At 38.9% G+C, this 25,753-nt stretch overlaps 1 protein-coding gene across 6 annotated transcripts in view; it reads left to right on the top strand.

Moving 5' to 3' along the window:
* LOC128018374 (IQ motif and SEC7 domain-containing protein 2-like) overlaps positions 1-25,191 on the top strand; it is a 57,310-nt gene extending 32,119 nt beyond the window's left edge. Inside the window, exons 2-14 of one of the 6 annotated variants that reach the window (XM_052603855.1) lie at positions 12,411-12,696; positions 12,775-13,104; positions 13,939-14,969; positions 15,109-15,270; positions 16,031-16,153; positions 16,412-16,578; positions 16,738-16,877; positions 17,034-17,159; positions 17,299-17,398; positions 18,234-18,395; positions 19,531-19,728; positions 20,014-20,084; positions 21,119-25,191. In XM_052603855.1, coding sequence (XP_052459815.1) covers positions 12,411-12,696; positions 12,775-13,104; positions 13,939-14,969; positions 15,109-15,270; positions 16,031-16,153; positions 16,412-16,578; positions 16,738-16,877; positions 17,034-17,159; positions 17,299-17,398; positions 18,234-18,395; positions 19,531-19,728; positions 20,014-20,084; positions 21,119-22,522 — 4,300 coding nt within the window. In that variant the 3' untranslated portion in view covers positions 22,523-25,191. Of the gene's footprint in view, positions 1-12,410; positions 12,697-12,774; positions 13,105-13,938; positions 14,970-15,108; positions 15,271-16,030; positions 16,154-16,411; positions 16,579-16,737; positions 16,878-17,033; positions 17,160-17,298; positions 17,399-18,233; positions 18,396-19,530; positions 19,729-20,013; positions 20,085-21,104 lie in introns of all 6 variants that reach the window. The other 5 variants (XM_052603857.1, XM_052603856.1, XM_052603859.1 and 2 more) reach the window with 5 other exon arrangements.
* The last annotated feature ends 562 nt before the right edge of the window (positions 25,192-25,753 follow it).

Below are 25,753 nucleotides of genomic sequence, written 5' to 3'. Positions count from 1 at the left end.
AAGTGGTAGTGTATATATGGAATCAGTGAGGGTTAATATGGAAGAGATGGGATTTATCACTTGTTGCTTTTAAACATCCTGCCTTAGGATGTTAGGACTCGGTCTTTCCACTGTCTTGCAATCTGTTGATTCACCAACACTTCTCCTAAACGTCTGTGCTTCCACCAGCCTTTTACCAAACACTCCACACTGACCTTTGACCTGCTGCCCTCACCTGGTGTGTCACATTTTGTTGGTGGTGTGTCCTTCCTCTTGGCCTCCCTGTGAAGTGTTGAGAGAAGGACACTTCAGGGACTGTGGAAGAGGAAGTGATCACTTCAGCTCTGTCAGAGAAGAAGCTAGATGAGGCTTGTCAGACAGACGCTTGAGGAAGTGAGAGGTACTAATTAATGTCTTACAGTTTGACGGATGCCTGTCATGTATAGTCACTACAACTTTCACCTCTTCCCCCATCAATTCTTCATTTATTTCTCTGTCGTTGTCCACCAGTGTCCTTCATTCGCTCTCTCTCTCTCTCTCTCTCTCTCTCTCTCTCTCTCTTCCTCCAGCGTCTCGCTAACTCTGTGTACACACAGGATCAAACATGGCTGGCTCAGTTTAAGCCATGATTGAGAGCGAGTAGAAGAAGAGACAGACAGAGTGTGAACTTGATCTGTCGCTCTCTATCCTCTTTTCCTCAACTGTGCCATTTAAAGCCTCGTGCGCACGTCTTCTGGCAGAATGCTTCCCTAAATAAAAGCAACCTCATTACTTTAGACTCTGACAGACTCTCACTTACCGGTTTTCATTACTCTAATATCGTCATGTTTCACTCTTTAATTTCATTTAGTATCGTTTAGTATCGTCATGGGTTTGAGCCATTTAATTCGATGCGGATGAAAAACGATGTGATGGATTGAACTACAGTCTGCTCAGTTAGCCTCATTCATGAAACGAGAAGACGTTTTGTGTAAAGCGCTCATAAAGCCGTTCTGAAGAAAATGTTTATGAAAGTGATTTCAAGTGCATTTTTAAGATGTTGGTTGCAAAGATGCTTCCAGCCATGCGCTGATGTTGCTTAAAACAGTCAAATGTATTGTTCAAGGCGTATATACACTGCATTTTGATGACAAAATGATAACAAAATTAATTAGTTAACCAATTAGTTCAAAGTAAAAGTAAATGTATTTGATACAAAATATTAAAAACAGTCTCACAGTGTGTCCCTCACAACCCTTTTATTTGCATCAAATTAAAGAGTTCTTACAGTCACTATATTGTTTATATACTTAAGCTAAACAGTAGCAAGCAATTGGTTGTTATACAGAAAAAGTATACAGTTTGCAAACAGGCTAAAAGTTTTGTGGTGCTCCAGTACAGATGACACATAAAGCTGTGATTTATCATCTAGTGGAATGTGTTGAGTTTGCCATCTAGTGGACACATTTGAGCAAAGCAGTCTGTCTGAGCACTATGGATCAATCTAACATATCAATGGTGTAGCACTTTCTTTTAGATTAGATTAGATTCAACTTTATTGTCACTGCACATGTAGGTACAAGGCAACGAAATGCAGTTAGCATCTAACCAGAAGTGCAATAAGCAGTAAGTACAGAATATACAGGTCTATAATATGTACAATAACTATACAGATAAGTATTATGGACATAATTTACAGATATTAAATACTATTAGCATGATATACAGATAGGTGTACTATGAACATACTATACAGATGGATTATGTAAAAGTGTATGTACACTATAGGCAGAACTATGAACATAATTTACAGTATTGCAATGGACAGTAAAGTGCATCTAAAATATTTCAGTGTGCAAAATGGATTATACAGTGTTTCTGGATGAACAGACAGTAGTGCAAGTAATAACAAGTTACTGTTTTTTGCTTGTTGTAAATAAATAAATCAGTCAGAGTGTTGAAGATGGGGAGGAGTCTATGTGTGTGGTGTGTGTGTGTGGGGGGGGGTGTTGAGGGGTGTCAGAAGGCAGAGTTCAGCAAGGAGACAGTTCCTGAATCTTGTGGTCCTTGTCCGGAGGCTCCTGAAGCGCCTTCCAGAGGGCAGGAGGTTAAACAGTTCTTGAGAGGAGTCCTTGAGAATGCTGCGAGCTCGACGTAGACAGCGTTTCCTCTGGATGTCCTCAAGAGCAGGAAGTGGTGTCCGTGTGATTCGTTGGGCAGTTTTCACCACCCTCTGCAGTGCCTTCCGGTCAGCCACTGAACAGTTCCCATACCAGACTGTGATGCAGCTGGTTAGCTCATTTCAGGTACATAAAATTAAACTAAAATCTTTTTCTGACTTTCTGTCACTGTATCTCTCTCTTTCAACTGTGTGACCCTCTTGTCCCTCATCATGAGTGAGGAGGAGGAGAAGGAGGAGGGCGAGACTGATTATGTCCATCAGTTCTGTTGCACCGCCTCCGGGTGCAGTAGCCCCTCCTCTCGCTAACCTGCAGCCAATCAGCATGAGTGGAACGGCTTGATTGACATTAGCTGGTTGAACTCTGTGATAACAGGACTCTGTGATTCTTTTGGTGCAGTATTTGTAATTGCATGTTGAATAGCTTGTCTAGTCTCGATTAACTGCTGTTATATATGTTTGTAAAGAAATTGAAAAACTTCATAATCATATCAATCAATAAATTAATAGTGTATTCAGTTGGGGACAGTGCACTGGTGCATAAACAGGAGAAAAGTACTTTTTGTGTCTATTAGTCTCTATTATTAGTGTACTTCTATATTTCTCTGTACAGAAATATCAGATACACTCAGTAATGCTTCTCTAAAATAAAAGCTGCTTTATGTTTAAATGAACAAAGATAGAGTGAGTTTGCTGCCATGTGAGATGTCAGATTATAAAACGCTTATACTATCTGCTGACTATAAATATAACAATCTTTCATCTTTCCTTTCTATGCTGACATTTTAATATAATTAAATCCACATTTCAGACACTGTTAATTGAGACCCTTTGTTGTAAATGAATAGTATCCCAAATGTCACTGTGCTCACTGTGTTAACCTACTGTTCATAATTAATGTTTACTCTTGTTGTTTCCTCTTGTAGGAGGAATATATTAGAGCTGAATGTGCAACTATGAATAAAGTCAATCATTATCAGGACATACTGCCATTTTTGCCTGAAAATTAAAAAAAATATAGCAGAAGTGGTCACAGAAAATGTTACAACTGAACAATTTTGTGAGCTGATGTTCAAAAAAAAAAAACACATTTTGGCATTACACATTAGATTTATATCAGTAGCATTATAAATGTGCTGTCACACTTACCATTGTTGGTCAAATTTGCCATTTGGCAAATGTTTTGTAGGCAAAATCCAGTCATTGGTCACAGGAATCCACATGATTGAGAGTTTCATGTGAGGATGATAGATTTTCACATCTAGATTTTATAAAAGTGTTCAGCCCAGCTAACAGGGAACATTCTCACCACTTTCACTAACATTTATATACACTAACAGTTATATATGTTTGGACAAAACATTTTTAAAGTAATGTTTATTGAACATTCTATGACTTCATTAGTATATTATGATTTATATAGTGTTCTCATGGTGTTGAGAGAAAACATTCTTAAAATATAAAAATAATTGGGCAAAAATAAAAACTAGCAGAATGTTTTAATAAATGTTTTTGTAATTGTTAAATTAATAATAAATAAAAACAAATACGCATTTCAGAAACATTCCAAAACATTGTTATAACATTTTTAATAACCTAAACGTGTTACTTTGGCCAGCAGAAAGCTGCTTGTTTTGAAAGTGACTGTGCGAGCTGTGCTTTATTAAAAATAGACCATAGACCTTACCATACATTTTGTAAATGTGACTGAAGTCATAGTGACACAATGGCAGTGTTTCCTGAGAATGTCTGATGTACAGTATGCATCCAGTTGACATTTTAAATGACATAAATATTTAATGATATGCATATGTATATTTAAAGGGACAGAAGCACACTATCAAATGAGATTCTCAAGGCCACTAGTATTTAGAACTTGTATTTACAAAATGAAAACAAGGCGCTATTATTGAAATGATCCTCGCACATGCTGTAGATATGAATAACCGTCATGACTGCAAACTCTGTGTTTATCTGAATCTTTCACCAGCTTTGTTCCTGAAGCACATGAAGTTTGCCCCGCCCCCTTTTTGATTGCACACATGCTGTTCAGGAATGCATGTATGAAATGAAACCATTCCTCGCCTCTTTCTAACACTTGCCCCCCACTCTTTCCTCACTTCTGTCTGTGTTAACATTTCAGCATTTACCACCATATGTGCATCAGACAGCTTTATTTGTACACAGTTTTTCCCTGTGCTTGATCTGTCAAAAGCCTGTCAGAAATGTAGTTATTCAACTCTGCAGTGTGTGTGTGTGTGTGTGTGTATGAGGGTGCGTTTGTGCCATATAGGATCAGTGTGCATGGCTGACTCTCTCTGCAGCAACATGGTAAGTGTTCTTATGATTGTCTTATACAATACTGTCCTCAAAGCCCATCACACCAAAGGGTTTGTGCATTACTGATAAAAGTTATAAAAAAGTATTAGATATATTAGTAAAGGCAGTACAAGTTTTTATGTCTGAAGTTCAAGTAACTGTAGTTGTTAGGCAAATATACATAGTTTAGGTGTGAAACTCAGGCGTCAGTGTTTCTATGTAATTGTTTGAGAATGACGTTTTTCTGTCAAAGAGGAGGAAATGATGTGGTCATATTTGCACTTTGGTCTTTTTATTTTTAGGACCATTATTTCCTGCCATATAATGCAGTTGATTTGAATGCCTTTACTGACTGTGTGCTCATTATAGCCAGCAGCTACTGAACAGATGAACATGTTTGAGGTAGAGCAGAGAAAAACAAGTGGAAGTGTGTTCTGAGTTTGACTGTGTGTGATGAAGAGATGGCAGGAGCTCCTTTGAGACCCTAAGCTGTGTGTGTGTAGGGAGGAAAACAGTGAATATGAGCTTTGAGGATGGATGAGGAGTAATCACCAGTATGGGAGATGTCTGACAGGATAGAGTGAAAGCTGGAAGAGAGAAGAGGTAAGCGCTTTATTAATACACAGACCCTCAGGTGTAGCTCTGGTCAAATGGATTGTGGGATTGCTTGCTGGCTCAGCTCGTGGGGAAACTTGTTGTGGTTGTGTTCAGAAGCACTTGGCTACACCATTTCATTTTTAGTATTTTATTTAATCATGTCAAGAGGAAATATGACCATTTTTGAGGAAAGTAATCTGTTTTTATCTAAAGAAATGTATCTTTCTTAAACAGGAAGTTCACCAAAAAAATAAAACAAAATCACTGTCCCTTATGTTGTTATAAATCTGTTTGACTTTATTTATTAGGAAGACATTTGAAAGAATATCCACCAAAGCTAGTAGGGTTAAATTAAATTAAATTCAATTCAATTCAATTCAATTCAATTTTTGATTATTTTTTTCATACCACTTTTTTTTTAAATTCATTTGAATGAATAAAATGACCAAAATATGAATCTATGCATGAAAAAATCTGTATAGAGATCTACACACTGCCTTGCATTTTAATTTATCCATGTCTCCTATTTTGAGATCAGTTTTTATTTTCATTTATTTGGTGTTTTTGTATATTTTGCATAAGAATTTTTGTAATATTTTCTATTTGTACCTCTATATTCTGGTCACATCTAATTTCTTGACAGGTTATTATATTACATTTTATTATGTGTGTGTATGTCCTTAATTCATAGCTGATTCTATTTTTTGTTGCCTTGTGGGACAAGGACTATAAGAATAATAATTTCACTACATGTATGTAGTGTATATGTGTATATATATATATATATATATATATATATATATATATATATATATATATGGTAATTTACGTTTAACCTTGAAATGCTCCATCTGTAGCCGGCCTCTGTGTCATTTAAAAAACGAAAAAGAAAATATAGTGTCGGCAGTCAGTCAGTCAGCCAGTAATGAAAATATTGGAACGACAGCTTAAACACTTCACTGCGTTTACCCACTCTGCCATGTGTGTGTGTGTGTGTGTGTGTGTGTGTGTTTTAAACAGCTTTTCATCTCTGTTGACAACATAGATTAGCGTGTCTGTATAGCACTGATTACATACTGGCTGGAGAATCTGAAATCTGTGACGTTAAATGGACTAAATTTGATCCTCTTTTTAAGCTGGTCGTGACAGCTGTTTCCTCAATAACGTGCTGATTCTCTTTAATAATTATTTCATCACGCCCCATTGACTCTATGAAGCTACACAACTTTTAGCTTTGCTTATGTATTATATCATATCACCACAGACTGAAAATGTTGCAATATTTTAAGGTTAGTTTCTCCTATTATTCCTTGTAAGACTGTTTGGAAGGCCTTTTCGGGACTTTTCAGTCTTTGATTGGGCCTCTTGAGGACATTCAGACACTTGTCCTGAAACCACTACAGCTCTGTCTTCAGGCCGTGTCATGCCATGCTTAATGGACTGAAATGGGCCCTTGTTAGTTTTCACCTGATACCAACAGTGCAAAAATTATATAAAAAACACAAAAGGTGCTATAAAATATGCATTCTACATCTTTCAATCATAGCTGTCAACACATTACATTGTTGAAATATGTCTGCTGTTAAGCTTGTTATTGATGCTTGCTCAGTGTGCTGATATAATGCACTGTGAAAAGGAGTCTTCCCACCCATTAGTATATAATCAGACTAATTACATCAAGGTGATTTAAGAAAATGAATGCAGATCACAGCCCATAGTCTCACCCTAATTACTCAGCAATTACAGCTTATTATCAGAAGAGATGCCTTTCACCATTCTGGTGAACTGACCTGCCACTGATTTAATATGACAGTATTAGTATTGTATTTACACACTCTTCCGGAAGTTTCTAATGTAATATATAGCAGTTTGTTTATTCCTTTGTATTAGTAGTATTGGTCTATAAGGTTTTTTATTTATTTATTTTTTTTTTTTTTATTAGTTTTTATCAGACCAGATGACATCCACAAATAAATGACTTTAGCCCTTTTCTCTTATAATTTAACAATCAAAAAGTGCCCAAACACTTATCTTCAATTTGATCAACATATTTGTTTGTTAAAGGGACAGTCCACCCAAAAACAAAAGATTCTGTCATGATTTACTCACCCTCAGGTTGTTCCAAACCCGTATGACTTTCCTTCTTCTGTTGAACACAAAACATATTTTGAAGAATGTTGTTAAGCAAAATGTTTATTTTTCTTTCCATTTTATAACAGTCAAGCAGTCGAGTATTTGGTTACACACATTCTTCAAAATATCTGAAGAATGAATCTCAGGTTTAAAACAATGAATAAATGATGACAGAATTAATTTTTGGATGAACTGTCTCTTTAAATGTTTGCTTGGAAAGGTCTATTTATGCTGTCTTTCTTTTACATAAATGTCGCTTACAGTAGTTTGGCCTTTTTAAAGTTTGGCTCAAGTGTTCAAGTACCTCTTGGGGCTGCTGAATATAAACCGGCTCTGCCTGTGAATTTATTGGCAGAATAAAATATGCTGAGCATTTTGTTCTTATAAAAGTTTAATTGGACATATGTTTCTGATGCAACCTGCTCAGCAAGTTACTACAACATTCCTGTCTGTTTAACAAGCACCTGACTGCTTACTCCTAAACTGAAAGCAAGAATAAAGATACATCTCTTATAACACTGGAGAAAATAGCAACAAAAACACATACATTAATATACTATACTAACTCACATAATTCCTTTAGCCATTCTTAATAAAGTGCTGATATTGATTATTCAGATTCTAACAGACCAACACGCTGTTAAACGTTTGTCCATCAGTAATTTGATGTTTGCTGTAAGAAAGAGAAAATAATAAAAGAAAATTAATTCACTCATCATAATCATATGGGTTAAATTAAATAAAGATCAGGAGGTTGCTCTGTCAGTACTGATTTGTTCTTTATTGCAAACAGCAAATATGACCTGAATAAAGAAAATGAAGATGAGTTGAAAGAAAGCAGCTAAACTTAAAAAGGAAGTTTCGGCATTTCTCTGGTTTTACAAATGAATAACCTATTCCACCTTATACTGTGGACCTGGGTGATTCAGTAAATGTAATATGCTTAAAACAAACTTGCCTAGCTACCAGTGTTACCATGTCCTCTAAATATAATCCCCTTTTGGGCTTCTTCTTTCTTGAAGTTATTTCTAAATATGGCCAGTAGTGGGAAGTGTTTTTTGGGCTTATTTCCACAACAGACACATATTTGGGTTAGTTCTAGTGTTTGGCCCAGCTACTGTTCAAGACATAATACCATTAGCCCTCTTATAGCCTCTCCCAGTTACTCTCCTACACCAATAGCCAGAAACATATTAATCTATCTATATATATAGATATAGATAGCATTTTTTTCAAGAACCTTATTCCACTATAAAGAAGTTATGCAATGGAAAGTTTCCATGTTAGAGGTGCTTCATGGAACCATAGATACCTATAAATATATATAAGAGGTATATATCTGTTGTAACATTCGAAGTCTTACAATCTCACAACCTGCAACTTATCCAGCAACACCCACGGTTACTGTATTAGTGCTCCGTATCTATAGAAACACTCTTTTTAATGACTGCCTCACCTCCCACGGTGGTCTCATGGCAACTGTCACTAAGCAACCCTGCTTCCCTCACTCTTACATGTGTGTGAGACACAGAGTGGGAGGGATGGGGAAATGGAAGATTTTAGGAGCAGATGTTACAGCAGCATTCCCAGAATAAAACAGCACCACAGGTTTGTCATTAGGTAGCAGATTCCAGATTGTATTTCTACATCATGCTGCAGTGAAGGGCTAAATTAAAGTACGGCCAACTTCCAAACCAGTATGAAAGTAAAACTAATTTTGGTGCATTGCAAACCTCTGTGATATAACTGGTAGCTTTCATTCAGAGGACGTTAATGGGATTTACGTTCATGCAATTGCAGGTTTCAAGTTACTAGACAGCTAGAATTAGAAAACTGTGATAATGCATAGACACCCAGTTAAAGCAACTTTGAAACTAGTTAATTGCTTATGTAAAGTAGCCTTATCTAATAGCGTATATGTTTGAACAGTTATAGCTGAGGAGTATCAAATGAACCTTTCATACTGTGGAGATGTGACGCCATCTAGCAAACAAAATTTGGAAAGCAAACAATTGCATCATTGCAAATACTTGAATAAATACATTTATTGTTTATAGTCAAAGTAAAAATCGTTTTCAGGTAGCTGACAGCTATTGACAAGCTAAAACATTTATTTCTTCTCATGTCATTCCAAAGCATGCATGATCTTCCATCCTCTATGGAACACAAAAGGATAGAATTTAATGACTGTATATTGTGCTAAAATGACTAATAAAGCATGCAGAATTGTCAACTAAAAAGTGCATGTGGCTCAAGATTAATAGTACAATTGTTTGGCCGCCATTACTCTCCAGTCCAAGAGGGGGCAGAATTGTTTTGCCAGATTCTGTCATTCCTATGTACCAATGTAAAAGTTGTATTTCCACCACCTACTAAACTGGAGTGCTGGATGGTGCACCGCAAAACTACAGTATGTAAATAATGAGTATATAATGAGAAAAAAATACTAACAAAAAAACGTTGAAGTACTCAGAGGAAAATAATATTCCAAGAGATTTAAATGAAACTAAGATCTCAGCTCATTTAAGCATCAGTTTTGTCTCAGATGTTTCTCCTAAAATATAAAGATACACCAGTGACAATTATGGTTTTAAAGTGAATGCTATGGCTTAGATGATTATGAATATGGGAAATGTTTGAGTTTTTGTTTACATTTCTTTGCAGCCTAATTAATTTCGACAAATATGAACACAATTTGCGACATTTCTGACATTTCTTCTTAAACGTGAGATTACTGGGCTGTTTTTTCTCTAGAGAAAACAAATATTAAAAGCTGCTTCTTATTTGATCTCATTCCTACTAGGAGACACAGTTAAGACATTAAAGAGATCTCATTTATGATTTAACTTTCCTACGAGTACAGCTCAAAAGGAAATTGCTGTTTCTTCCTTCCCCCACTTCAATCTTTTGTCCACTCCATACAAGTACAGGACACCAGGGTGGAAAATACACCAGACCAGCACAACAAAGATACACTGGTTTTTATGACCATTATAGAAAATTAACACACACACCTGTGTGAAAAACTATTCTGGAATATGAAGAAGATGATAAATACAAGCATTGCTGGAGATCCTTAAGCTAACGGGCCAGAAGCTCCAGGCTCAGTGAGATATCCGGTCACTCGTTCCGAGCTACTGACTTCAGTGAACTACAGCAGTGCACTTTGTGTAATGTAAATAAAGAGAGGGAGAGAGAACAGGAGGGAGGGTTTAAGCACGGCCATGTGACTATGTGTTGGTGACCTCCTGACGGTCAGTCATAACGGCAGAGCGACTCTAAAGCAACAAAGTTCAGCGCTTGGTGAACTCCAGGAGGTTTTAGCAACTCTATGTCAAACTTGGATTTAAAGGAAGCGAAACCTCCTCTCGTTCTCAGGGTGAATGTTCATGTGTGCATCTATTTGGGTCTTTTTAGTAATGTGGTAAGTGTACAGTTAAAGTTTCATTTTTTTTTTTTACCCTATCTGCTGTTTTGTTATAAACCTGTCAAGTTTCTGTTTTCCTACATATAACAGAAGGCAACAGGAGGGCTTTGTGCTTTTGTATTACTGGCCGTTTCTGGACAGGTGTTAGTGATTACCTGTTGTTACATGTGATAAACAGCAAAACAAAGATTGTATGCATGCAATTAAGTGTCTTTGTGTGGGTTTGCATGAGTGAAAAATCATTTAACCAAAATTGGAATAGTTTCGCAAGATGTCTAAATTGTGGTACATTAGCATTATATGATAATATCTTTCCTTCAATAACCTCCTCTGACTTAGTCACACAGAACAGGAAGTTGCCTGCAGTGATTCAGAAGTGCCCACACACTGTCCTGTCAGAAAGCTGTGTCAGGATTATGAGTTTTGATCACATGCTGTTGTGTTTCCCATGGTAAACCAAAGGGTCATTGCCTCTGACCCTGTAAACCATGCTCCTATGCCAATAGACTATTCTTTTTCTGTAATTTATTATGCAGTGGTGTTTGCAAACTCTTAATACAAAGTATTAAACGTCAATGAGTAACTTGTTTGTGCTACCGGCATAAATGATTACCTCGAATTGTGTGGTATGTTATTACTTTTACAAGCAACTGGAATTACAACTTTTGCCTGGTAGATAAAAAAAAATGCATGAAAAAAAAACCTATTAAATTATATTAAATTGGCAGGATGTGAGTCATTTCAAGCAGACTTCATGAGCAGGCACCTGGCAACAACCCAGAACATCCTTGCAATCAAACCACAGCAATGTGCTAACAACCATTTATAACTCTTTAGTCACCACAAAGAAATTCTCTGGAAACCGTAAAGAGCACCTTAGTAACATGTTGGTGAGTTTGGACTGGAAAGCACCACTTGCATTTTCTTCAGAAAACATGGTACTATTTCATATTATACTTTGGTATGAAGACCCTTGAGTGAGATTGCATAATTGATGCAGATTGCTCTGATTGTACCCGGCAAGATAAGTGAGTCACTTATGACAGCGGAAGACTACAAGTCATTAAGGATGAGGGCTGTTGTGTGGGGAACAGAATATGACGATGTGTCAATAGTATAGAAATGAGGTGAAAACAGGTTGGATGCACTCTCAGAAAAAAAGGTACAAAAGCTGTCACTGGGAAGGTACTGTACCTTTTCAAAAGGTACACGTTTGTACATTTAAGGTACCAATATGGACTCTTTAGGTACAAACGTTTGGCTTTTGAAAAGGTACCGCCCCAGTGACAACTTTTGTACCTTTTTTTTCTGGGAGTGTATGAAGCGACAGATGTGCAATGCACATGGCAAAACTTCTCACATAACAGGTACAGAAGTCAAAAACAGAAGTTGATTTGACAGGAAATTCACTACTGCATTTCAAGTTTCAGTTATTACATACTGATAATAATATAATATATAATAGATTGTTTACTTATAAACTATGATCTGTGATCCAGTAAACCAAGCTCTTATTAAAGCATCAACTTGCATAAATCTCTCTAAATCTTAATTATAACTAGATTTGTTCTAATTGTCCTAGTGTGATAATTCTGGGAAAGCCTGAGGCTTGTTTAGGACATTTACCCTGTTTAAAGCTTTCTTTAAACTCAAAATGCTAAGTCAGTGGAAAATGAATAAAGTCATGAATTCCTGTTTTGCTTGAGATTTTTATCTTATCCTCTCTTTATGGGGGCGTTTTAGAATTATTATCTCTCTCCTCTCTCTTTTCCTCTCTCTCTCACCCACCCCTTTCAGTGAGGAGGAAACCCAGAGTTCAGCTTCGCGTCCCTTTTCAGACAGTTCCAGCAGTAAATCTCCTTATGCGAACAGCTCTGACCGTTACAGGGACAACAGCTGTGGCCCCCCAGGCCCTCGGGTGCCTTTTGTGCCCCCTCCAAGCCCAGCCAGCCTTGCCTGGGCACAGCGTACACGCAACCAACCAGCTAGCCTGGCCCTGCGCAAGCAAGAGGAAGAAGAGAACAAGAGGTGCAAAGCCCTATCAGACAGTTATGAACTCTCTACAGACCTACAAGACAAGAAGGTAAGGCATGCAAACAAAGATTCATTATGATCACGTTCTTTTGAAGCAAATATAATTGATGAAGCTGCTGCTGTGCAGGTGGAGATGCTGGAAAAGAAATATGGAGGTTACTTCGTGAGCAGACGAGCAGCACGCACCATCCAGACAGCATTCCGTCAATATCGCATGAACAAGAACTTTGAGCGTCTGCGCAGCTCAGCTTCTGAGAGCCGCATGACACGGCGCATCATCCTTTCCAACATGCGACTGCAGTACTCGTTTGATGACCGACATCCTCAACCTCCCACCCCGACTCACTACAGTCACAGTCCAGGAATGGGTCCTCCACATTCTCCAACCTGCACCACAGAGCCAAGCTCCCCATCACGACCGGAGTACACCCATCTAGAGGACTCCTTCTCAAAACAAGTTAGTACTCAGTAGTTTGACTGTATCAGGTCTGCCCCCAACATTGGATTCTAATGTACAGGCTTCATAGCTAGCTTAAACAAAAAGGGTTTTAGCTAGTTTCAACATAAAGACTGCTGGTCAAAGTTTTGAATTCCTGTCTGACCTGTATGTTTTTTTCAGTGGGGTAGTGTCCTCATACCTTGTCCATATACCTTATAGCCCTTTTCACTGCGATTCCAGAAAATACATGGGTAATATGTGCCGGCAATTGTTCCCCGGTCACTAGATTTTGTACTTTCACACAGCCAGTAATCACCCAGAATATGAACGTGCGTTCACACACAAATCGTAAAGGTCCCATAAAGACACATGACACCAGGATGTTATGTGTAATGTGCAAGTTGAAAATGCTAGGCACGTTAACTTTCACTTAAGCTACCGAACGATCTCAGCATCAGCACGGAAAGTGAGGAACTAACTGATCTCTGCTTCATTACAGTTTGCACAGATTCTTTTCGTCGCGAACGTTTATGTGCCTTCAAAACAACTGATAAAAAAGTTGCGCGATAACATGCGTCATCACTACCACACACACTTTATTGCATTTGTTCTGGCTTTTGTTCACACAGCGCTCGTTCTAAGACTCATTCTGGCAATGTTACTAGGTCCCAACCCGGGATAAATCCCGGGAAGTTGTTTGCTTTCACACAGAATGCAACCCGACAATGTTCCAGCAATTTTCCGGGTCCAACATGCATTGTGAATGGGGCTGAACAGACTGTCTTGTATTACAGTATGGTTTTCATGGCCAGATAATATTTGTCTGACAGTGTCTATATCTTTGGACTCAAGGTGAAGTCCTTGGCTGACTCCATTGATGATGCCCTAACATGTCGACCACGCCGAGATGATTCCCAGGAAGGTATAGGTGATGGAGGTGGTGTTGTGGATGACTTTGGCGAGTGCATATGGAGCAGCAGTAGCCACGCATCGTTACGGAGAGGTCTTGGAGACAGGGATCGAGGAGGTACAGGGGGCTTGAGCATGCATGAAGATAGCACAGCCACCTCCTACAGTGATGTCACGCTGTACATGGATGACGGACTACCTTCCTCCCCGCTTTCTATAGACCGGGCCCCTAGCAGCACAGACACTGAGTTCTGGGGCGGTGTTGGAAGTGGAGTGGGTGGTAGGGAAGATAGCCGTGACACGGAAGGAGGAGGAAGCAGCAATAGTCGCCGAAGCACACCTTGCACTGAGTGCCGTGATTACCGTTTACGGGGAGGGCACTTACCGTTACTTACGATTGAACCACCTAGTGACAGCTCAGTGGACATGAGTGACCGCTCAGACCGAGGCTCCCTTAGCAGACAACTAATCTTTGAGCAGGACTCAGCGGGAGGGTCACCTCAAGGGACACTAAAGCACAACCCTAATGCTCGTTCAACATCCTCAACAGCTGCACAAGGTCAAACACGTCCAGCTATCCGATCGATACCGTCGCACATCCCACACCACATGGCTCACCATCACCACCACCATCATCACCAGTACCCCGACACCCCTTCGTCCTCCTCCTCTCCCCAACAGCCCCCAACCACACCGCTCTCATCCTCCTCTTCAGCACCACTGCCTCCTGGTGGCTTGGAGCAGCAGTGTTGCTCGGATGGTGATAATGACTCACTGAACTCCACCACAAACTCTAATGAGACTATTAATTGCAGCTCAGGCTCCTCTTCAAGGGACAGTCTGCGGGAGCCCTTGCCCTCATTAGGGAAACAGACCTACCAGAGAGAAAGCAGACACAGCTGGGACTCTCCTGCCTTCAACAATGATGTCGTTCAGAGAAGACAATATCGCATCGGACTCAACCTCTTCAACAAGTAAGAAAAAATTAAACAGTACCGTTACCTTTAACAATGCCGTCAATTTAACATAATAGAATGCCAGTGACTATGACTATGAAACTGAATGCATCTGATTGAAACCAGATTAAACTGTACTGATGTTTTTGGACTGCAGGAAGCCAGAAAAGGGTATTCAGTACCTGATTGAGAAGGGCTTTGTGTCTGACACACCAGTGGGCATTGCTCGCTTTATCCTGGAGAGGAAAGGCCTGAGTCGCCAGATGATTGGAGAGTTCCTTGGAAACAGACAGAAACAGTTCAACAAAGATGTACTGGAGTGAGTCCACACAATATATGCACAAAAAATAAGTGAAATTGTTGTTGTTATTTTTTTTGTTGTCTTTTAGACAATGACAAAAGTTTTAATAAATAACTTTCAAAAAGGTTTGTTTTGAAAAATATGAAATCGTTAACAACTTCTCTGAAGTTTTTGAATTCTCAGTTAACTGATACTGAATAAATATGAAGGCATACTTTTTATTTAAATACAATATAATACACTTGAGTTTAGTTTGACGCAGTGGTCTTTAAACTTTTTCAGGCCAAGGACTTGTTAGTTGACAAAAGACTGGGGACCCTGTTGCATATTTTATCAAATTAAATGTTGCAATTTAGGTATGCATTAAAATAACATACATAGAGTATTATTAATGTTTTTACTTTACAGGCTTTATGATGCTTAAAATATAAAGGCATTAATATAAAAAGTTATTTATTATTTATGTACATGCACATTTTATACATTTAAATCTTTCTGGGAAAATTCAATATTTAGGTTAAATTTAGCTTTGGTTGACATTTACATAATAATCAAATTTTGTTGCATGCATGTTTTAATTTCTGAGATCAAAAAATAATTGGCAGATCACTTTGTGGTTGTGGAGCCCAAAGGCCCTTGCAATGGAACAATACAATATTCCATGCAATACTACATCAAACAATCATATTTAGCCTTTTCTTGATCCACAAATAAACTGATGCATGTTTTGGCATGAGCGTTTCTAGATGCTCAACTTTTTCTTCTGCTTTTTTCACAGTTGTGTTGTGGATGAAATGGACTTTTCGGGAATGGATCTTGATGATGCTCTGAGGAAATTTCAAGCTCAGATAAAAGTCCAAGGAGAAGCCCAAAAAGTGGAAAGACTGATTGAGGCATTCAGGTATATGTGATTGTAGTTAAGAACACTTAGCACTTCACAATAGGCTACAGTGATTTTAACATTATTAACGGGCCGTGTTAAAAGAAAATTCTTATCAATTTGAGGAGTTGTACATATATCAGCTATTTTAGAGTGGCATCACATATGTCTCATCCAATCAGATTTCAGATCTGAAACAATGTGTTTATTAAACATGTTTGATCTATCCTTCAATAATTGCACTCAAATGCCATTTCTCTTTCTCAATCTGTCTTGTAGCCAGAGGTACTGTGTTTGTAATCCAGCACTGGTAAGACAGTTCCAGAACCCAGACACCATCTTCATCCTAGCTTTTGCCATCATCCTCCTCAACACAGACATGTACAGCCCCAATATCAAAGCGGAGAGGAAGATGAAGCTGGACGATTTCATCAAAAACTTGAGAGGTGGTGTTCAAATCTCTCTCTCAAACTTCACACAGTGGCACTTACACAAGTGGGCAACCACAAACACAGTCTTTGTCTGCTCTTAAATGTTGCATAACTGTCAGGGATTTGGCAAGTACACTAAAGATGTATGCATGTCATGTTCTCTCTCTTTCTAAGGGGTGGATAATGGTCAGGACATCCCACGTGATTTACTGGTTGGAATCTACCAGAGAATTCAGAAGTGGGAACTGAGGACCAATGATGACCATGTTTCTCAAGTCCAGGCAGTGGAGAGAGTCATAGTGGGCAAGAAACCTGTGAGTCATTTCTGAATCATATGCATCTTTTTGGATTAGAATCTTCGTGACCTGATTTGTTACTTCTGTCAGTGTGAAATCATACTTTTTGACCTGCTTGATTAACTGCTTGTAATATGATTGTAAAGTAAATGTGCACATCTGCTGTGTGTGTAGGTTCTGTCCCTGCCCCACCGCAGACTCGTGTGCTGCTGTCAGCTCTATGAGGTCCCGGACCCCAACCGTCCTCAAAGGTCTGGAGTTCACCAGAGAGAGGTCTTCCTCTTCAACGATCTGCTTGTGGTAATGTCAATATCACATATCAATTATCCATGCATACAAAATTTATTTAAGCAACATCTCTTCAGTATGCATGTGTAGTGTAAAGTTAATACACTTTCAAGTCCTAAGTAGTTATTTTTCTGTGTTATTACATGGCAAGGTTACAAAGATCTTCCAGAAGAAGAAAACCTCCATAACGTACAGTTTCAGACAGTCCTTCCCTCTGGTGGAGATGCAGGTTCACATGTTCCAGAACTCTTGTAAGATTTCACGTTGCTTATTTTTTGCTTTTCTTTGTTTGGATTCATGTTTGGATAAAAAAAGAGAAAAGAAATAAAAAAAAAAATTATCATGCTTGGCAAGACTGCATTTATTTGCTCAAACATACAGTAAAAACAGAAATAATGTAAAATATATTACAGTTTAAAACCAATGTTTTCTATGATAATATATTTTATATGTAATTTATTACTGTGATGCAAATGATTATTTTTTGCATCATTACTCCAGTCTTCAATGTCACACTGAATAAATGTCTGATCCTTCAGAAATCATTTGCTGCTTAAGAAATATTTCTTACTATCACCACAGTTAAAAACAGTTGTGCTTCTTAATAATTCTGTGAAAACCAGGCTAAATTCCTTCAGGATTCTTTGATTAATAAAAAGTTAAAAAGTACATCATTTATTTGAAATTGACCATTTTTTATTTGAAATTGCATTATGTTTTGATCAATTTAACGCATCCTATTAAGTTTTAATTTCTTTAAAATTACAAACCCAGGCTTTTGAAAAATAAATAAATAATAATAAAAAAAAGCTTAATTATTATAACTTCAGTGCCAGTGATCATGGAAAACCTAGAAATATCAAGGAATATTAATAATTTTATTTATAAACCTGAAAAAGTCATGAAAATGTCTATAGTGAACATAAGTTGTATGTGTCTAAAGCATTACAAAAATCTAAAACATCATTTAAATCTACTAATTAAAACCTATAGTATATATTAATAAAAAATATTAATAAAAAAATGGAATATGACATTGCTTTTTAGAAACCCTGAATAAACAATATTTGTTCTCTCTCTCCCCAGACTATCCTCATGGTGTCAGACTAACTTCAGCGATCCCGGGTGGTGAGCACAAAGTTCTGATTGTGTTCATGGCCCCTAGTCAACAGGACCGCACCCGCATTGTCAGTGATCTGAGGGAGAGCATTGCTGAGGTCCAGGAAATGGAGAAATACAGAGTGGAATGTGAGTAGCGCCCTCTGCTGCTCGCAAATATCAACTACACTTTATTCTGGCCCTCTTCTGGTGGTTTACTAGATAAAGTCCTTAATTGTCATTGCACAGAAATTAAGTAGCAATCATTGGTGTTTTTCAGACATAAAATCAAAAGTATTGGAACAGTATTAATTAAAAAGGAGCGGGATTTAACAAGAAATTAATATATACAACAGTAGGGCAATGTGGTAAAAAGATATATTACGATACAATGGCAAAGCAGCTGAGGTTTGGGTTGCAGTGACCCTGTGTACAAGTAAAGCAGTGGAAATGTACACGAGTAGTGCAAGAATCCAGTTAAAAATGTAACAAGTAGTGCAATAGGGCAGTTGAAATGTAAAAACAGTAGTGCAGAAGTAGATTTGCAATGTAAACCAAGGAACAGTTGAAAATACTATTTGCATCTATGCAATGTTCAGTGGTATTATGATAAAAAAAGACAGAGAGTCTATGTAGATTGTTTGGCAATGGACACATGCCTCACATAATCCACCTGCAATGTGAGCGTATGGCTGTTGAAGGCTGGTGGAAGTGTTTTGACCGTCTCTGTTGCTTCCACCTCATTGCAGGCAAAAGAAGCAGTTGAGTTTCTCTGCCAAGGCAGCATTGCCATTGAAAGTAATTCGGTTGCTGGGTTTGTAACTGGACCGTGGGGTTTTGTTAGTGAAGTGGTAGAGGTGTCGATCTAAGAGCATTCTTAATGTCTGAATAAGCCTTGTCTAGTGTTCTTGTTCACATGGAAGCACATTTGATATATGTTGGTCAAATATGGGAAGAACAGCCATCAAATCTGCTCGGGTTAAGTCACCAGCTATGACATGAGCTGCATCAGAATAGGTGCTCTGATGTGCATTTATAGCATTGTGCAGGTTGCTTAAGGCTATGCTAACGTTAGCATCTGATGGAATGTGAACAGTTGTAACTATGACAATGGTAAACTTGCGCGGAAGATAGTTTGGTCTGCATTTAATTGTCAAAACGTTACCATTATAGATTTACAATGACTCTAAAATCTGGTCAAACCAATGACAAATGTTTTGGCCATATAGAACAAGGTGTTACTCCATTTACCGCCCGCTGATGTTTCGTTTTTGTCCACCTGCAGCTGAGTTGGAAAAGCAGAAGGGAGTAATGCGGCCCAGCCTGCTCACCAACAGCATTATGACAGGAGGAGTGGGCGGGGTCAAGAATGAAGTGGTGAATGGCACTATGGGAAGACCTAGTCTGGATGACAACTATTCACCAGGAGAGGGCCTCAAACGTACTGCTCTCAGCTCCTCTCTGAGGGACCTGTCTGAATCAGGTGAGACACTCTGCTGGGAACGGCAACCAATTTACTAATGATAACAGAATACCATACTACATTAGGGGCAAGTATACAATTGTGATATATATTTAAGAAATTTTGAAAAATAAAAAAATCACATATTGGGTTTATTTTAAGCAAAATTAAAATTTTGGGGTTTCAAAAATATTTGCAGACGCCAAAAAGAAAGTATGAGTCTATTAACACTGACTGCGGTTACACTCACTCGCACACATACACACACAATACAGTTTTGACTGACATCTGCTAACTGGCTAACAGGGAAACGTGGCCGCAGCAACAGCGTTGGTTCCCTTGACAGTACAATGGAAGTAAGTCTGAGTGAAGCAGAGGTCTGTATCTTTAGCTTTAGTCCCTAATCCTGAACCACCCGCATGTCTGCCTGGAATCCCACACAAAACACATCGCCATCTTGCATGTGTCCTAACCATAGACACAGAGCCATGTGTGTGCATCTTGTGTGACCATGTGTGGTCTGTGGAATGGTAATGTACACGTGACCGAGGCAATGAATCAGTAAGATCAGTCATCGAGACTGCATGTGAAGAGCTGCAGTCATTCAGGACATGAAGACTGGAAGACATCTCATTGACCCAGAATTAAAGCATGATAAAATGTAAAAAAAAAAATGGAAGGCCTTTATGATGTGTTTATTATCGTTTGGTTTTGTGGTGCATTTTTTTTTTGCTTTGAACGTTTGTGCAGAAGTTTGCAGTGCTATGCATGGACTAGTGACTGTGTGATATCAGTTCAGTTGATTTTTATATTGAGTCCTTCTTTATATTAGGTGTCCCTCATGAATCTAAACCAGTATGATATCAAAATATACCTTTTTTACTCTTTTAGTATGCACACTTTTTAATTTCTTATTTGAATATTCAGTTTTACTTGTCTGATTACAGAAGTAGAATGGGTTACAATGCAGTTTCATGTTGACTTTAATGGCAACTACACAGATGAGTAATTTCCTGTTAGCACAGGTTTTGACCCTTACACAAAATAGAAATAAAATTCCACTTGAAGTTACATATAAAGCAGCACTGGCATCATTGGCATTTGGGACACATAATAGATAGTTGGGTGCATGTGTTTGTGTTATGATGTTCTGAATTATGATGCTGACAGAATGTTGTTTCATTACCCTAATCAACTCACCCCTGTTTTTTCTCCCAACCCACTGAAACAACTATTCTCTCTGTATCCTTTCACTATATTTTTCTTCTGTTTCCTGTTTATTGGCTACATTTCTTTCCTGCTCCTCTTTGCACACCCTTACTTTTCTCCCGAACCCTCGTTTTTGGCTCGGCCGTCCTCTTCTCTTTCCTCCTTTTCCCCAACTCTCTTTGTCTTAGGGTTCCATCATTAGCAGTCCGCGGCCTCACCAGCGTTATCCAGTAGCCACTGTGCTCCCGGGATGCTATGGAACAGAAGACTTCCGGCCTCACCGCCCCATCCTGAGCCCCGGAGTGGGGGTGGGGGGTGGGCCGGGGCAGCAACACACACCTGCGGTGACTGGCGCTGGGCCAGTCTCCAGCAGCACCGAGAAAGGAACGACTGGAATGGGGAGTGGGAGCAACAGCAACAACACTGGATCCTTCCTGGGCTCCCTGTTTGGGGGCAAACGATCCAAAACACCGGCTCCTATTATCCCCCCGGGGCCACCCTACCCCGCCCCTGTGGCCCCACCGACTACAGGAGGGCCACCACCTCTGTCCCCGTCCTCGCTGTGCCCGGGAGAGGGCGGGGGGCCTTCCAAGATCCAGGCCCTGCACGCCCAGTACTGCCACACTACCAGCAACAGTGTCAGTGGGCAGCCTCCGCCCCCGTACTACCACCAACATCGCTTCCATACGCAGACCGTACCCTCGTCTGGGCAGCAAGGCCTCCATACTCTTCAGCGGGTCACCTTGCCTCGACGGCCGCAGCCCAACCCCTCCGCACACTGCCCGTACCAGCCGATCTCACAGCATACTTTGCAGGGACGCTACGGGAGCGTGGGCAACATGGGCAACATGTGCTCCGGCCTCCCTCCCCCCCTTTCTCCTCACTCCCCACTCTCCCCTCATCCACAGTTTGCTCTGTTCCACACACAGCCCACACACTCGGCCAGAGGGGGCGGCATCAGCAAGCCCCCTCTCACGCTGTCACACTCGCAGCCGCACCCGCACGCACACTCCCATCCCGCGCACGTGCACACGCCGCACCCGGGCTCCCACCCCGTGCACCAACCTCACTTCGTCTTCGCCAGCCCTCCTCCTCCGCCCTTCCCTGCTCCCACTCAGCCGCCTCCAGTCTCCGCGTCCGGCACGGTCCATCAGGTGCCTCCGGCCGCCCAGTATCTGCCCCAGTATCCTCCGTTGTCCTCCATCCCCCCTCCCCCACCACACTCCCCTTTACCCCCCCCTTCCTGCCCCCTTACCCCTCTTATACCTCTCTCCCCTCTCCCCCCCCAGCATCAAGGTCCCCCTTCACAAACCGCGGGTCAGCAAGGGCCCTCGCCAGCTCAGACTGGAGTCGTACCTGGGGGGACGGGCACGGTCGAACGCGCCAAATCCAAACCTACCAACCGGATCAGCACGGTAGTGTGAGCCGGGGGAAGTCGCGAGGCTGGGGGTCGCTGAAGGGTCCTTTGGCGGTTGGAGGGGGGACCGCCGCGAGGCTGGAGGAGGCAGGTGGCGGCAGGGCCAAAGCCGATAACAACACCAGTGGGAAAAAGAAACGCAGCCTGCTAAGACTCTGCTACTTTCACTTGCGCTTCCCTCAAGTGTAACTGAAGAAGGGGCTTACCAAGGCAAAACAGCACAAACACACGTATGTCATACCGATAGTTGGAGGCTCTCAGGTAGATCAGTGCTGTGGGATATACACTCCACAACAATAACAAAAAACATTCATGACACTTTTCTTTCAGTTCAGGTGTTGTCGATGTCACTGATTTGGTATTTGAGCCAAACCCTTCTTAGATACTTCTCCTAGAATCCCATATTTACACATAACCTACTGAAGCATGTAAAGGGATTACAAACATGTGGACATGCACACACAAACTCAAGCACAAAATTGTCCAAAGGCTTGCTTCAATTACATATAGCCATAAAGTTAGGGTAAAATGGTTGCATTTTGCATTTATCATCACAGGTGTTGGAGAAACTTTTTGGTTCCTTGCTTCACCTGGGAACCTGTTTAGGAAAAGTGAAGAGCAGAGACCATACAAATAATACTGTGCTGGACATGAAGATCAAAGCACAGTACTTGGGCGAAGTACAATGATTTCATACATTCCAGTAATTATGTTGAGCATTAGTCAATAGCATTGGCAAGATGCAATAATCTTTTCACTAAATTGATGTCCAGCTTCTACTTGCTAAATAATTTCAAATGCTCTATTGCTCTTTTCTACACATCTATAACGGTCAATATATTTGAGTGCTTATAGAGATGTATCTATAAAGGAAATATCTTACACCTGGTATGATTGTTTGAAGCATGTCAGTACTGGCCTGACCTCTTCAAATCCTAAAACTAGTCTGCTGTAAAAAGCCTTGTACTGTATGTTAAAATTTCATTAGATTAGATAAAGATTCATTATCCATCAGAATTATTAACCTGTGTACATACAATTATATGATATCAGTAATATTATATTATTTTATATTACATGATGTTCATACCTAGAGTTACACCATTTTAGAAAATATAAATGTATACACAAACGAGAAGGCGACAAATTAATTTCATAATTCAAAGCTCATTTTGGAGGAAAAAAATGATCTTTTATGTTACATTTAAAGCATTGTGTCTAAATCTAAACCTTTTCTCATGGCAACATTGTTTTTATTCTACACTGTTACTTTTTATTCGACGAGTCGGTGACCATTATCATCCATATCTAAATTCTTAGCACATTTCTAGTAGAGTTCCAGTAAAGCTGTCAAGGCCCAGAATGTGAAAACATAAGGCACTTTATACATGGATGTGTTTTCTGAACTATATCAAATGATCTCTATTAAACAAAAACATTTTCCAGCTAAAGTATTTTTACCTATATGAGGGCTAGTGACACACATATGAAGGAAACTTTCCTCAAAAGATTGTTGCCTCTCTATTCGTCACGAATCTTCACATCTGAAATGCCTGTATTATGCAGTTTCCATTGGGGTTTTGCATTAATGCTGCCAATCATACCTAAGGTGTTTTTGACTGTATTTTACGCTGTTATATAAATGTTTGCTATGAATTTAAATTTTAATGAATATAACTGTTTAACTTTTATGTTATACAAAATACAGATGTCATAAATTTGACAAAATATGAGAGATATTTGTAAATAGGAAAAGTTTTCTCATGCTTTGACATTCAACAGTGGAGTGTCAAAGTGTTTTATTGTTATTGAAGATTTTTTTGGACAAACACACTTGTCTTTTTAAGTGTCCTTGAATGTTGGAGACTTTTTATGGGTATTATTTAACTTTTTTTTTTTTACAGAAGTTGTGTGCCTGTCATTGTGTGTTTGACTCAGCTTTGTGTGCATCTGACTTGCATCTGATGCTCATAGACTGTATGCTTCAGTTTTCAATAGGCTACCTTATCTATTTTTTTTTCTCCATATGAATAATGGAGGAGAGCAGGAAAATGGCAGAACCAGTATAATTATCACATTAATACAAGTATTTCCTTTTACCTGTATGTGAAATCAAGGTAATTTAGCCTTCAATACTGCTTGAAGTTTTTGTTAGTGTGGATGCATAATGTGATCTCAAGTGCTGATATTTCTGGACTGGGCTTAATGCAGGTGCTCAGTATTATTTGTCTTGATGTTATGCTCAGTTATTGTTTGCAAGATATTTATGTTCTTTTGCTACCCTTTCAAAACACCTTCTTTTTCTATGTGCTCCTGAATATGCTAATTACATATGATCAGCACTCCACCAAACTAAATAATAGCACAGTATCAGTGAAAATGGGGATCCAGTTACATCTGGTTACATACACAGCCAGATACCAATTTGAGATGAGAGAGAATAGAAATAATTGACTTTGTTTGATTAATGATTCCCATAATCTTTTTGATTAACTCTCCATCTTCCCGCTGTTAATTTAATTGCACGAGTATGTCTGTATTTACTGAGCTCTGAAACAAACTGTACATAGACTGTCGTAGTATGATTTAATATTGGCAGTGGAATGGGAAGTGGCAAAGGTGTATGTATGAGTGTGTGTTTGGGGGGGGGCTATGTTTAGATTTTTTGATTCAAGGAAATTCATTTTATCTGGAATCTTGTACAAGTGTATGTCACAGCAGATTGAAGTGTAATTTTGAAAGAAGTTATATGAGGTCATCTTATTTGTGTACAGATAATATATGAAATTAAGCAAATTCAGAGAGATGGGAATATTTATTGCCTAATATGAGTAAAAATATATCGTGTCTTGACACAACTCATTGTTCTGTTTGTCTTTTTTCAGATATTTTGATTAAGATCTTATAAATACACATTTTTAAATGTATAAATCTATCATTTTGAACTACAGTACATAAGTTTTAAAGGAATAATTACTCCAAAATTATAATTAATGTACTCGCACATATGTTTCTCCATATCTGAATGACTTTGTCATGTGCAACACAAAACACTGATTTCTAGCAAACAAGACCCTCAATCATATAGATCTACTGATCTACATATCTATTTATCAAAACGGCATAGAACATTTTATTTACCTTGTGTAACCTAATTGCTTCATATTAAAAACAATTTAATGTTCAGTTTTTTTTATATTTACATATGGCTATATTACAACTTTAAATGTTTAAAACTGTACTTAAAATTAAATAATACATAACGACCATGAAAGTGATGATTGTATTAATAAACAGAAATTAGTACACACTGCTTAACTGATAGAAAAGGAGTGAAACTTAGTTTAATTTGATCTGATTTAATCCAATTCCATATATTTGTTAAAACTAATAATTACAGACTTAAACATAAAACAATTG

Source organism: Carassius gibelio, chromosome A8 (genome assembly GCF_023724105.1).
Source record: "Carassius gibelio isolate Cgi1373 ecotype wild population from Czech Republic chromosome A8, carGib1.2-hapl.c, whole genome shotgun sequence".
Lineage (NCBI taxonomy): Eukaryota > Metazoa > Chordata > Actinopteri > Cypriniformes > Cyprinidae > Carassius > Carassius gibelio.
This window is presented reverse-complemented; position numbering and strand designations above follow the sequence as displayed.